The 13288-nt window shown below is 44.3% G+C and overlaps 1 protein-coding gene across 2 annotated transcripts in view; it reads right to left on the bottom strand.

Annotated features, from left to right (window-relative positions):
* Positions 1 to 2601: 2601 nt before the first annotated feature.
* TFDP1 (transcription factor Dp-1) overlaps positions 2602 to 13288 on the bottom strand; it is a 129202-nt gene continuing 118515 nt past the window's right edge. For both annotated transcript variants that reach the window (XM_077296940.1, XM_077296941.1), the window contains exon 12: positions 2602 to 3742. In XM_077296940.1, coding sequence (XP_077153055.1) covers positions 3601 to 3742 — 142 coding nt within the window. In that variant the 3' untranslated portion in view covers positions 2602 to 3600. The remainder of the gene's footprint in view (positions 3743 to 13288) is intronic.

Below are 13288 nucleotides of genomic sequence, written 5' to 3' on the forward strand. Positions count from 1 at the left end.
GCCGAATGATTCACTGCGCGGAATTCGCGCAGGCGCAGTAAATCAGACCACCGCCATTTTTTGTGCAGACAGATAGCGGCAGTCACATTAAAACTGCCCATGCGATCCTCCTGTACAAAGATGGCAGCGAATCATTCAGCTGATCCTGGTGGCGTGTTCGCGACGGTGTTCCACTAGTGGTACCGCGCAAGAGGCTGTGTGCGGTGTATACAGTGTTTGTGTGTGATGCGTACGGCGTATACAGTGTGTGGAGACAGCGTATAGTGCGTGTGGGGTGCATATGGCGTATACTGCGTGCGTTGTGCATATGGCGCATACAGCGCGTGCAATTGGTGTGTACACCCGAGATGGTGTTCCACTGGTGGTACCGTGGAAGAGGCTGGTACCACCAGCAGTTTACATATTGAGACAGCCATCAATTGGGTGTCCCAATATGGCGGTCGGTGAACTTCCGTCGCTTGGAATTCTGGGATCCGGACACATCTGGATGGAACAGGATGTGAAGACATTAACAAGGTAAATATAAAGATTACACAGTGGATATTAAAAAGTCTACACATGTGTTAAAATGACAGGTTTTTGTCATATTAAAAATATAAGTATGTATATATATATATATCACCAAAAATAGTTTCTGAACTTTTCCCGCCATGTCACCCATAAGTTGAAAAAAAAAATAAATCTGAAAGAGTAACCAGATCAAAGTAGAGCATAGTTTGTATGGCGGAGTAATTTCCCATCTCCACAGTCACTGGGTACTCTACTATAGTGTAAGTTCATATGGCCAACAGAGTACCTTTCTTTCCTGTAATTGTAAGCTCTGATACTTAGATTTGTGTAAGGCTATGTGCACACGTTCAGGAATTCTTGCAGAAAATTCCTGAGAAAAACATGAAATTTTCTGCAAGAAATCTGCATGCGTTTTTTGCGCGTTTTTGATGCGTTCTTTTCCGGACATTTCCCAATGCATTTTATAGTGGGAAATCCGCAAAAAACACACAAAATTAATGAACATGCTGCGTTTTTTACCGCGATGCGTTTTTTTTCGTGGAAAAAAATGCATCATGTGCACAAAACATGCGGAATTCATTCTAAATGATGGGATGCATATTGTATGCTGTTTTTTTGCAGTTTTATCGCGAAAAAAACGCGAACAATCAGCAACGTGTGCACACAGCCTAAATGTACTCACCGTAAATCAAATTTAGCAAGGTAGGGGAATTTGAACTTCAGTGTTAGTCAGTACACAGCTGCCATTATTCAAAGTGATTCGGATTAATCCCATATAAAATTTAGCTCCTCTAGTAGCATTTTCCTGCCATTTCCTTAGTTGTAATTTACAGCAAAAGCTATGGTCTGTAAACAGTTTATAAAACAGAATCTCTCTCGTTGTTGAAAATTATGGACACAAGAGAAGGGCAGAACATTTTTGTTCAAGGCATTAGGACATAAAATAGCATGAAAAAACCATCAAGAAGTGATCAGATCAGTGTGTCCATTTTTACCATTAGTGATTTCCTTGTATACCCAAAGCTCTTCCTACCAGTTACCGCATTGAAACTGGACAGCACATGTAAAGCATCATTGTGCCATCCCGTTGAAGTGTTGTGACGTGAAACGGCCAGTGTGCACTCTGCCTCTCCCTGCATGCCAACCTGCACATCAGGTTTTAGTCCTAATCCCAAGGTATGGAATAAAGGACTATTTCACATTCATTTGAACTGTGAGTGCCGCATTTATTTTCTTCAATATTGCAAAAATAAAAAATATATTTTATAAACACAGGAAAGCTCGAAAAGAAATAATTGCATATTAAAATGCCCTTTAAAAGAACCAGTCATCAGGATTATCCTTATTAAACTAAATATATGGACATAACAGGACTGTCATACTGATTTTATAGATACCTTCAATGTAGAATCTGCAACCTTGTTTTTCTTAATCCATCATTAGACGTTTCTGTGGGGCAGGACCTTGTAGGTAGGGCTCCATGCCATGGCCCCTCCGATGCCTCTTGTACCCATTTTTCTCATTTAAATTTTGTGCTGGTGCCATCCTAGCTGCAGGTGGTGCTTGCATAGACTGATCCGGTGGTGGGCTTCAGAAAAATTGCGCAGATTTAGATTTCGGCTCAATGGAGAGTCAAGATCTCATTCTGGGCATGTGCCGCCAGAGGCACCATTTTACGGTCAACCACCGGAAGTTGATCTGCACATGCGCCATTTTCCTGACGTCAGCCACCAGATCAATCTGCGCAAGAGCCAGCGAGAAATTTAATTGAAGAAGGTAAAGATAACAGACAGCGGAGGGGCCATGGCAGAGCCAAACAACCTACCTACAGTTTTGCCATAATGCACGTAGAGTTTAGGAATCCAAAACTTCTGAGGATTTAAGAAAAACAAGGCTGCAGATTTCTACATTGAAGCTACCTATTAAATGAGTATGAATGCACCATTATGCCTGTACCTTTGGTTTAACATGAATAATCCTGATGACAGGTTCTCTTTAAGCAAGTTTCAGACTTTTTTTTAACAAATTTCTTTGAAATTAAAAAGCAACTTTTAATGCCCATGCACTTTTTTATTAATAAAACTAACAGTGCCAAGTTAAACAAATCATTTATAAGTCTCTGTATAGTTAATAAAATTACATAAGTATTTATGTTCCAATAAAAAGATTATTGTATTTCAGCAGGCAGCTGAAAGCATTTGTGCAGTCAACCATTTCATGAATTTATCTGAAACTACCACAGCTTGCCTTGAAATTCATCATATAAAATATGAACTGCTAAACACGATTCACAAATCCAGAAGGGCAAGGGGCGAAGAAAAAAAAAAAAAAAAGCTTAAAAACGCTGTAATTTTAACATTATAATAGATTAGAATGCATGTTTAGGAAACAAATACAAAACATTTGCTTCAGAACACATTAAAATGATAATTATGTAAACTATATATATATAGATAACAAAAAAATCTAAAAGTTTACCTGGAAGAATTCAGGCAAATTATACTATAAGCAATATTTATAATTATATACTGTATATAGCAACCTTCTGGACTTTTCACACGGCTGCTCCAGCATTGCAGAAGAATCCTTTGCCAGAAAATGTATGTCATTTTCCTCCAAAACATATACAATAGGAAGCATAAAAATGGCTATAGTTTAAATTATGTGAATTTCATATGCAAATTGAAAAAAAAAAAGTGTCTTGGGAAGTTGCATGATTTCATAAAACCATACCTTACCCCTCATTATTGAACTGAGTAAACGCCAAATCTGAACATTGTGTTTCATTTCTTTCCACATAAGCAGGACATTTTATTCTGTATCTCAAGAGACAATACATCAGTGATGAAATGATGTAATATTAAGGGGCAGAAAAAAAAACATTTAGAATAAAAATAAATGTATTCAAACAGTCACTGCACAAAAATGGAAATAGGAAAAATCACCTAGATTAGAAAAACCTTTGCTTTGTTACAATAAGTTGCCTTAGCAATTTTTTTTTTCTCAGCAGTGATGTTAAACAAGAGGAAAAAGAAACACACAAAACAAAGTTCTTTTAGCTTTTTTTTTTTCTACTGAACACATTTCACATCAGTCATCATCATCATTCTCAAAGTCATCATCGTCCTCATCTTCCTCCTCTCCAACATAAGAGACAGGTGTCTCCACCCTGGAGCTGCTGTACTGTGACCCATTGGAACTGGTTGCCAGCATCCCATCTGTGGTCAAGTCACTGCAAAACAAAGCATTGTATCATTTTGTGTGCAAACAAATATTATCCACAGCCTAATATGTTAAAGGGAGAATCTGTCAGAAGGGCCAAGCCTCCTAAGCAGTCTATGTAGTGATGCAGGTCATAAAGACGAATAAAATGATACCTTGATATTAGTGATCCAATGTACTATTCTAGAGAAATGCACATTAGGTGTTCAGTAACATAGGCCCAACTTAGATCTCTGTGAGACTCTGCCTCCAGAACTTATTTGTAATGAAATGGCGGTGTTACCAGTGTGAGACATGTAGCTCAGGAGAGCAGAGAGCGGTCATTACACATCACACTGGTAAAGCCCCTTTCATTTAAAATAAGCTCTGGAGGCAGATTCTCAGTGAGATCTATCACCAGCCCATAGATCGTAAAACCTCGTTTACAGATAAGAAAAATGTGGATTTCTCTTTAATAAAACATCAGATTGCAGATATGAAGGTATCACTTTATTCAACTTTCAGGGACCTACATAGACTTATTCTGTGGAACAGATTTGTTATAAAGTTTTCTGAGATTTTAGGGGCGACTTATTAAGATAGTTTTATATGCTGGGCTCGGGTTGAATTCACATGACCTTGTCTCATGGTCCATACACACACTGCGATTTCTGGATGACCTGTGGGTTTCCTATCCCTAACTAATCAGCCTCACAGTTAAATAGGAGGCTGTTGCGTTTGTGTCGGGAAATCTGTGGGAGGGGTCCAGAAAGCATTGTCCACACAGTCTGAAAAACAGATATGAGAATACAGCCAGAGAAGATGAAAATGGTACCAGATCTGCAAGGAGATGGTTATAGAGCAGGAGCTGATAAGATTGATATACATTTTTCTGAGAACAGTTTCAGCAAAACTTGCATTTTATTAATGAAAATCTCTGTGGCAGTCACACTCAGTGACTGACCGCTATCTCTGCATATAGTCATACAGGGAAGACTGTCTGTTAATCACTGAGTAGGACGACCCAGGGATTTAACTAAATAAAACACACGTTATACCGAATATACTACAAAAAAGCTTTATATTATTCTGCCTAGCTTCTTCTTTATATGATCCTGTCTCAAATAAGACTGCATATAATAAGGAAGGTTCCATTAAATGGAATTGCATTAACCCCTTCCCGACCTTTGACGCAGCGTATGCGTCATGAAAACCTGTGCCAATCCGACCTGTGACGCAGCATATGCGTCATGGCCGGATCGCGCTACTGCAGGCCGGGTGAAAGGGTTAACTACAATTTCACCCGGCCTGCAGGGACAGGGGGAGTGGTACTTTAGCCCAGGGGGGGGTGGCTTCGCCCCCCCGTGGCTACGATCGCTCTGATTGGCTGTTGAAAGTGACGTTTCACTTTCACTTTCAATCAGAGCGATAGTAATATTTCTGAAAATTGGTGAAATATTACAATCCAGCCATGGCTGATGCTGCAATAGCATCAGCCATGGCTGGAGATCGTGATCAGCCCCCCCCCACCGATCTCCTCCCCTCCGGTCCTCCGTCCTGTCATATAGCGCCCCCCGCTCCTCTCCGTCCTGCTGTGCGCTCCCCACGCTGTCCGCTCCCCCCCCCCGCTTTCCGATCACCCCCCCCCCCCGCTTTCCGATCACCCCCCCCCCCCCCTTCATACTTACCGACCTGTGTCCCTCCCGGTGTCGGTCCGTCTGTTCGATGGGCGCCGCCATCTTCCAAAATGGCGGGCGCATGCGCAGTGCGCCCGCCGAATCTGCCGGCCGGCAGATTCGTTACAGATACATTTTGATCGCTGTAATAGGTTCTATCACAGCGATCAAAATAAAAAAAAATAAATAACCCCCCCCTTTATCACCCCCATAGGTAGGGACAAAAATAAAATAAAGAATTATTATTTTTTTCTTTGCCCCACTAGGGTTAGGGTTGGGTTAGTTCACACTGCGCCTAAGCAGTCCGTTTGACAGACTACGTTACACCGCGGCATAAACGCGGTATAACGTAGTCCGTTACAGCCGCCATTGACAGCAATGTCGGACGCATCACAAGCGCACGCCCAAAATGGCTGTGCGCTAGGGATGTGCCGTCATTGAGTGATGGACCCAGAGAGGCGGACTGCAGCGTTTCCGGGTCCGTCACTGCTAGCGCAGATAGAGCTAGCAGATGCTCTATCTGCGCTAGCGCGATGCAAACGTCGCCACTTGCGCTAGCAGCAGCCCGTTAACATATGTGCTGAACGGGCTGCTGCTAGCGCAGTGTGAACCTGGCCTTAGGGTTAGGGTTTCGGCTAGAATTAGGGTTAGAACTAGGGTTAGGGTTAGAATTAGGCTATGTGCACACGGTGCGGATTTGGCTGCGGATCTGCAGCGGATTTGACTGCGGATCCGCAGCGGATTTGGCTGCGGATCCGCAGCGGATTTGGCTGCGGATCTGCAGTGGATTTGGCTGCGGATCCACAGCGGATTGGCCGCTGCAAATTCGTAGCAGTGTTCCATCAGGTTTACAGTACCATGTAAACCTATGGAAAACCAAATTCGCTGTACCCATGGTGCGGAAAATACCGCGCGGAAACGCTGTGTTGTATTTTCCGCAGCATGTCAATTCTTTGTGCGGATTCCGCAGTGTTTTACACCTGTTCCTCAATAGGAATCCACAGATGAAATCCGCACAAAAAACACTAGAAATCCGCTGTAAATCTGCAGGTAAAATGCAGTGCCTTTTACCTGCGTATTTTTCAAAAATGGTGCTGAAAAATCTCTCACAAATCCGCAACGTGGGCACATAGCCTTATGGTTAGGGTTGGAATTAGGGCTAGGGTTGGAAATAGGGTTAAGATTAGGCTTGTGGTTAGGGTTACGGATAGGGTTAGGGGTGTGTTGGGGTTACAGTTGTGGTTAGGGTTAGGGTTGGGATTAGGGTTAGGATTAGGGTTGGGATTAGGGTTACGGGTGTGTTGGGGTTAGGGTTGTGGTTAGGGGTGTGTTAGGGTTAGGGTTGTGATTAGGGTTATGGCTACAGTTGGGATTAGGGGTGTGTTGGGGTTAGTGTTGAAGTTAGAATTGAGGGGTTTCCACTGTTTAGGCACATCAGGGGTCTCCAAACGCAACATGGCGCCACCATTGATTCCAGCCAATCTGGCGTTCAAAAAGTCAAATGATGCTCCCTCCCTTCCAAGCCCCGACGTGCGCCCAAACAGTGGTTTACCCCCACATATGGGGTACCAGCGTACTCAGGACAAACTGGGCAACAACTGTTGGGGTCCAATTTCTCCTGTTACCCTTGCAAAAATAAAAAATTACTTGCTAAAACAATTTTTGAGGAAGGAACAATTATTTTTTATTTTCACGGCTCTGCGTTATAAACTTCTGTGAAGCACTTGGGGGTTGAAAGTGCTCACCACACATCTAGATAAGTTCCTTGTGGGTCTAGTTTCCAAAATGGGGTCACTTGTGGGGTGTTTCTACTGTTTAGGCACATCAGGGGCTCTAAAAATGCAACGTGACGCCCGCAGACCATTCCATCAAAGTCTGCATTTCAAATGTCACCACTTCCCTTCCGAGCCCTGACGTGCGCCCAAACAGTTGTTTACCCCCACATATGGGGTATCAGCGTACTAACAAACTGGGCAGCAAATATTGGGGTCCAATTTCTCCTGTTACCCTTGTGAAAATAAAAAATTGCTTGCTAAAACATCTTTTTTGAGGAAAGAAAAAAGCCGGATTACTCACCGGTAATGCTCTTTTAGTGAGTCCACGACAGCACCCCACTGGAGAGAGGGATCCGCCCCGCAGGAACAGGAAACCTATTGAGAAATAAAATGGGGCGGTCCGCCTCTCCTCCTCAGTTTTGATTTCAGAGTACCCGGAGGACCGCCAGTGTTAGGCAAATATCATTTATTTCGTTCTTTAAACTTATTTGCTTATGATTAAAAGGATTTTACTCCAATAATATGCATTATGTTAATATAGGGAGGGATGTAAGAGGGTGCTGTCGTGGACTCACTAAAAGAGCATTACCGGTGAGTAATCCGGCTTTTTACTCTTCGCCACGACAGCACCCCACTGGAGATCTTTCAGAGACCATCACCTAGGGAGGGGACCACCGTGCTGAGGACAGTCCTGCCAAAGTCTAGGTCAGAAGTTGACGATAGGTCTAGCCTATAGTGGTTATAAAATGTAGAAGGATTTGACCACGTTGCCGCCTTACATATAGTTTAAATCGGGACGTCTCCCCTCTCTGCCCAGGAGGATGCCATCGCTCTGGTGGAGTGTGCCGTTATGCCTTCCGGAGGGATTTCTTTCCTCGCGGAGTAAGCCAGTCTGATAGCCTCTCTGATCCACCGGGATAAGGTGCTTTTTGTTACTCCATGACCCTTCTTGACTCCCTGGAAGGAAATAAACAGAGCCCTACTCTGTCGCCAGCTGCTGGTCTTTTCAATGTATTTTAACACTACTCTTTTAACGTCTAGAGTGTGATATTTTTGTTCTTCAGGAGTGGAGGGATTACTGAAGAAAGTGGGCAAGATTATTTCTTGTGACCTGTGGAATTTTTTCGCTACTTTGGGTAGGTAGGAAGGGTCTGGTTTAAGAATTAACTTATCCTGAAAAGTTAACAAAAAAGGTGGATCTATAGAGAGTGCTTGGATGTCACTGATTCTCCTAGCTGAAGTCAGTGCTACCAAGAGGGCCGTTTTTAGTGATAAACATTTGATTGGTATTGAGTCTATTGGCTCGAATGGAGAGTCTGTTAGGGCTTGTAAGACTAAATTTAAATCCCAGGGTGGAATTCTAGGTATGTTAACTGGATTCATTCTTTCGCAGGCCGTAATAAATCTGGATACCCATCTATCCCCCGCAATGTTATGGCCATAGAGGGCTCCTAGTGCTGAAACATGAACCTTTAAGGTGTTTACAGTTAGACCTAGTTCTCTCCCTTTTTGAAGAAACTCCAGGATAGAATGTATCGGAATCTCTGATGTGTTGGTAGATGTATGGAATTGAAAAAATTTTCTCCATACTCTTGTATAAATTTTTGTAGTAGAGGGTTTTCTACTATGGAGAAGCGTATCAATTAAACCCCCCGAGAATCCTCTCGATCTTAGCATCTGCCTCTCAAGTTCCAGGCCGTCAGGTGGAGATTGTCCACCTGAGGGTGGAAAAACGGACCCTGGAAGAGAAGGTTGGGCGTTGAGGGGAGGACCCAAGGATCTGAGACCGACATAGTCTGTAGCCATGAGAACCATGGTCTCTTGGGCCAGAATGGAGCTATCAGTACAACTCTCGCCCCTTCTTCTCTGATTTTGCGTATAACTTGAGGTAGCAATATGATCGGAGGAAACGCGTACGCCAGACTGAACTGCCAAGGGGCTTGGAGAGCGTCCAGAATGTCCGGGTGATCCGCTGGATATAGAGAAGCAAATCTCCGGACTTTTCTGTTTTTTCTTGTGGCGAAAAGATCTATCTGAGGACGGCCCCAAAGAGATATTATGTCCAGAAATATTTGCTGGTTTAGACACCACTCTCCTTGTCTCAGGGTGTGTCGGCTTAAAAAGTCCGCCTGCTGATTGCTTGCTCCTCTTATGTGCAATGCAGTAAGGGATGTTAGATGACTTTCTGCTAGGTTTAAAATTTCTGTAGCAGAAGACATCAGAGTTTCTGATCTCGTACCTCCTTGCCGGTTTAGGTACGCCACCGTGGTGGTGTTGTCGGACAGGACTCTGACGTCTTTCCCCCGAAGCTGTGGGAGGAAATGATATAAGGCGTATTTTACAGCATTTAGCTCTTTGAAGTTTGAGGAGCTGCAGCTTTCCTCCATGTTCCATAATCCCTGGCAGTAATCATTTCCCATATGAGCGCCCCAACCATAAGGACTGGCGTCAGTGGTTATGATGTGAGATGGTGTTATTACCCATGGAACCCCACTCATCAAATGGTTTGAGTCTAGCCACCACTCTAAGGAAGTTAAAACCTCTTGAGATAAGGTTATTTTTGTATTTAGGTGACCCAATAACCGTCTATCCTCTTGTAAAACTTGATGTTGCAGTGTTCTAGTATGGTGTTGAGCCCATCTTACTGCAGGTATACAAGAGATAAGAGACCCTAATAATGACATGGCCTGTCTTAGGGATGTACGTGGTTTGTTTATTGCAGCTAGGACTTTGTGTCTGATCAGTTGAATTTTTACCTGTGGTAGAAGACACTTTTGAGATATAGAGTCTAAATGGAACCCCAAGAACGCTTGACGGGAAAGTGGAGTGAGTCTGGATTTTTCGGTATTGATTATCCAGCCCAGGTCCTGTAGGGAGGAAATTGCATGAGCTAAACGATCAGAACATTGAGTAACTAAATTTCCTATTACCAAAAAGTCATCCAGATAGGGCACAATCAAAGTTTCCTTCTGGCGAAGATAGGACATCACCTCTAGCATTATCTTGGTGAAGATCCTCGGCGCTGTTGAGAGGCCGAAGGGCAGAGCCGCATACTGGAAGTGACGAACCTCGTTGTTGATTTTTACCGCCACTCTGAGGAATTTTTGGTATCTATCATGAATAGGGAGATGATAGTAAGCATCCTTTAGATCAATGCCCGCCATCATACAATTTGGGAAGAGGAGCTTTATGGTGGATCTAATGGACTCCATTTTAAAGGTATAATTTTCGATAAATAAGTTGAGTTTTTTAAGGTTAATGATTGTCCTGAAAGAACCGTCGGGCTTAGAAATTAAGAATAGGGGAGAGTAGAACCCCCTACCCTCCTGTCCCACCGGAACTTGGACTAGGACCCGTTTTGATAATAGGGTTTGAATTTCAAGCTCTAACGCCTGTTGCTGTATAGGCGAGCTGAAAGATGTTATAATATAAGACTCGTGGGGGACACGAGAGAATTTTAATTTAATTCCATCTCGGATGATATTTAAAACCCACGAGCTAGATGTTATCTTTTCCCATTGAGTAGTGAAAAACTTCAGTCTACCCCCAACTGGTATATCCTCAGTATTTGTTATCTTTTGAGGGGTTGGGTCTTCTGAACATGGTACCTCTCTGCTTTTCATCTTTAGCGGTCCATGTTGTAGACCTATCCGTTTGCTTTCTTTTGCCAAACGGTCTCCTTTTGAAGGCTCTCCTATAAAAGGGAATGGAAGAGTCAGGAAAAGCTTTTTTCCCTGTCTTTCGCCTTCTTTAGTATGTCATCTAGAGTTTTGCCAAAGAGGAACTCACCCTCACATGGGATGGCGCATATTTTCGATTTTGACTGCGCATCGCCCTTCCAGCTTTTCATCCATAGTGCACGCCTTGCGTTGTTTACCAGACCTGCAGACCTTGCCGCTAACCGAAGGGAGTCCGCGGATGCGTCCGCCATAAAGGCTGCTGCACCCCGTATTAAGGGGATGGCTGCCCGTAATTTCTCTCTTGGGGTTTTATTCTCAATTTGTTGGTCCAATTGATCTATCCATATGAGCATTGATCTGGCTGTGCAAGTGCTTGCTACTGCTGGCTTAAATATTCCCGTAGTTGCCTCCCAGGATCTTTTTAGGGAGGACTCGGCTTTGCGATCCAGAGGATCCGAGAGCAGTCCCGCATCTTCTACAGGCAAAGTTGACTGCTTCGAGGTAGAGGCTACAGCAGCGTCAACTTTAGGGACTTTTGTCCATGTGAGAAGCTCGTCGTCACTAAACGGGTATTTTCGTTTTGACGATGAGGGTAAAAAGCTTCTCTGATCTTGCTTTTCCCACTCCCTTTTTATTAACGCTTTTACTGCCGGTATGACCGGAAAGCATCTCCTTTTTCTCTCTGCCAAACCCGCAAACATTATATCTTGCGTGGTTTGTGCTCCTTTTGTCTCTTCACACCCCATAGTGTCTCGTATTGATTTCACTAAATTGTCCACACTTTCCACCGGGAAGCAAGGACGTCCCTCAATTTCAGACGATGAAGATGATGATGATGATGATGATAAGGAGGCGTCTGAACACACAACCTGGTCACTGTCTGAATTTGACGAGGGTGTCGGTATTTTGGGTTTGGATTTATGCGGTTTATCTTGGGATATAGCTCTTAATTCTTCCCTGATAATGGTACGCAAGTCCGTAATGGACATTGCCGCTCCTTGTGTGGTTTCAGTTATACAGCCTTGACAAAGTTTTTTGGGGTATGAGTCGGGTAGGGGCTGGCTACATAGAGCACATTCTTTATGTTTTGTTTTTTCACGTTTTTTCCCCTGACCCGTGCGCTGAGAGAAGGAGGGAAGGGAGGAGAGAGAGAGAGGGGAAATAGCATTAGCTTAATAGGTAGAGTCACTCACACTCACCCAGTGAAGCTGATAATACCGGATCAGAAGCCCGAGATCCTGTCCTGGATCTGACCACCGAACCGCTCTTATGACCGGTGTCTGAAGATCCTTTGCTGGGACGATCTTTGGCAGGGGGTACTTGGTCTCCTGTTTCAGGGTCCATGGCACCTGGGGATGACATCTTACATCGCCAGATAGTGGCGCTCATTTGATTTAAATATGGCGCCTAAGCGTCCTCCATATTGCGCATGCGCAAGGACCGCACCTTCCCCCCGCCGCCGGCCGCAGCTTGGATAGTCCGGAAGTTCAAACTATACTTCCGGGTAAATCCTTGGTGGTGGTCGGCGCGTGCGCAGTCCGGGCCCCGGACTCACTTCCGGAACGCTGTCCTCACCTGATCAGCGAGGATTCCGGCGCCTGCTATTGCCACCTGCTTAGGAAATGATGCCCGGCGGCCCTACCCGGACCAGGTCATCATCCGGGCTTCTGTCAGGCGAGGAGGGAGCCGTCAAACGGATCTCCCCCGACGCTGCCTCTGGACTGCAGCCCCTGCCGTTCTTAAAAGACACCGCACAGGCGGCTTGCATGCCCAGGTATTTTATCTTCATAGAAATCCTGTCGTTCCTGCAGGAACAGGAAACCTAAACTGAGGAGGAGAGGCGGACCGCCCCATTTTATTTCTCAATAGGTTTCCTGTTCCTGCGGGGCGGATCCCTCTCTCCAGTGGGGTGCTGTCGTGGCGAAGAGTAAAATGATTTTTTATTTTCACGGCTCTGTGTTGTAAACTTCTGTGAAGCACTTGGGGGTTGAACGTGCTCACCACACATCTAGATTAGTTCCTTCTGGGGTCTAGTCTCCAAAATGGGGTCACTTGTGGGGGGTTTCTACTGTTTAGGCACATCAGGGGCTCTGCAAACGTAACATGATGCCCGCAGACCATTCCATCAAAGTCTGCATTCCAAAACGTCACTACTTCCCTTCCGAGCCCCGGCATGTGCCCAAACAGTGGTTTACCCCCACATATGGGGTATCAGCGTACTCAGGAGAAACTGGACAACAACTTTTGGGGTCAAATTTCTCCTGTTACCCTTGGGAAAATTAAAAAATTCTGGGCTAAAAAAATATTTTTGAGGAAAGGAAACACATTTATTATTTTCACGGCTCTGCGTTATAAACTTCTGTGAAGCACTTGGGGGTTCAAAGTGCTCACCACACATCTAGATAAGTTCCTTGGGGATCTAGTTTCCAAAATGGGGTCACTTTTG

This window comes from Ranitomeya variabilis, chromosome 3 (assembly GCF_051348905.1).
Source record: "Ranitomeya variabilis isolate aRanVar5 chromosome 3, aRanVar5.hap1, whole genome shotgun sequence".
Classification (NCBI taxonomy): domain Eukaryota; kingdom Metazoa; phylum Chordata; class Amphibia; order Anura; family Dendrobatidae; genus Ranitomeya; species Ranitomeya variabilis.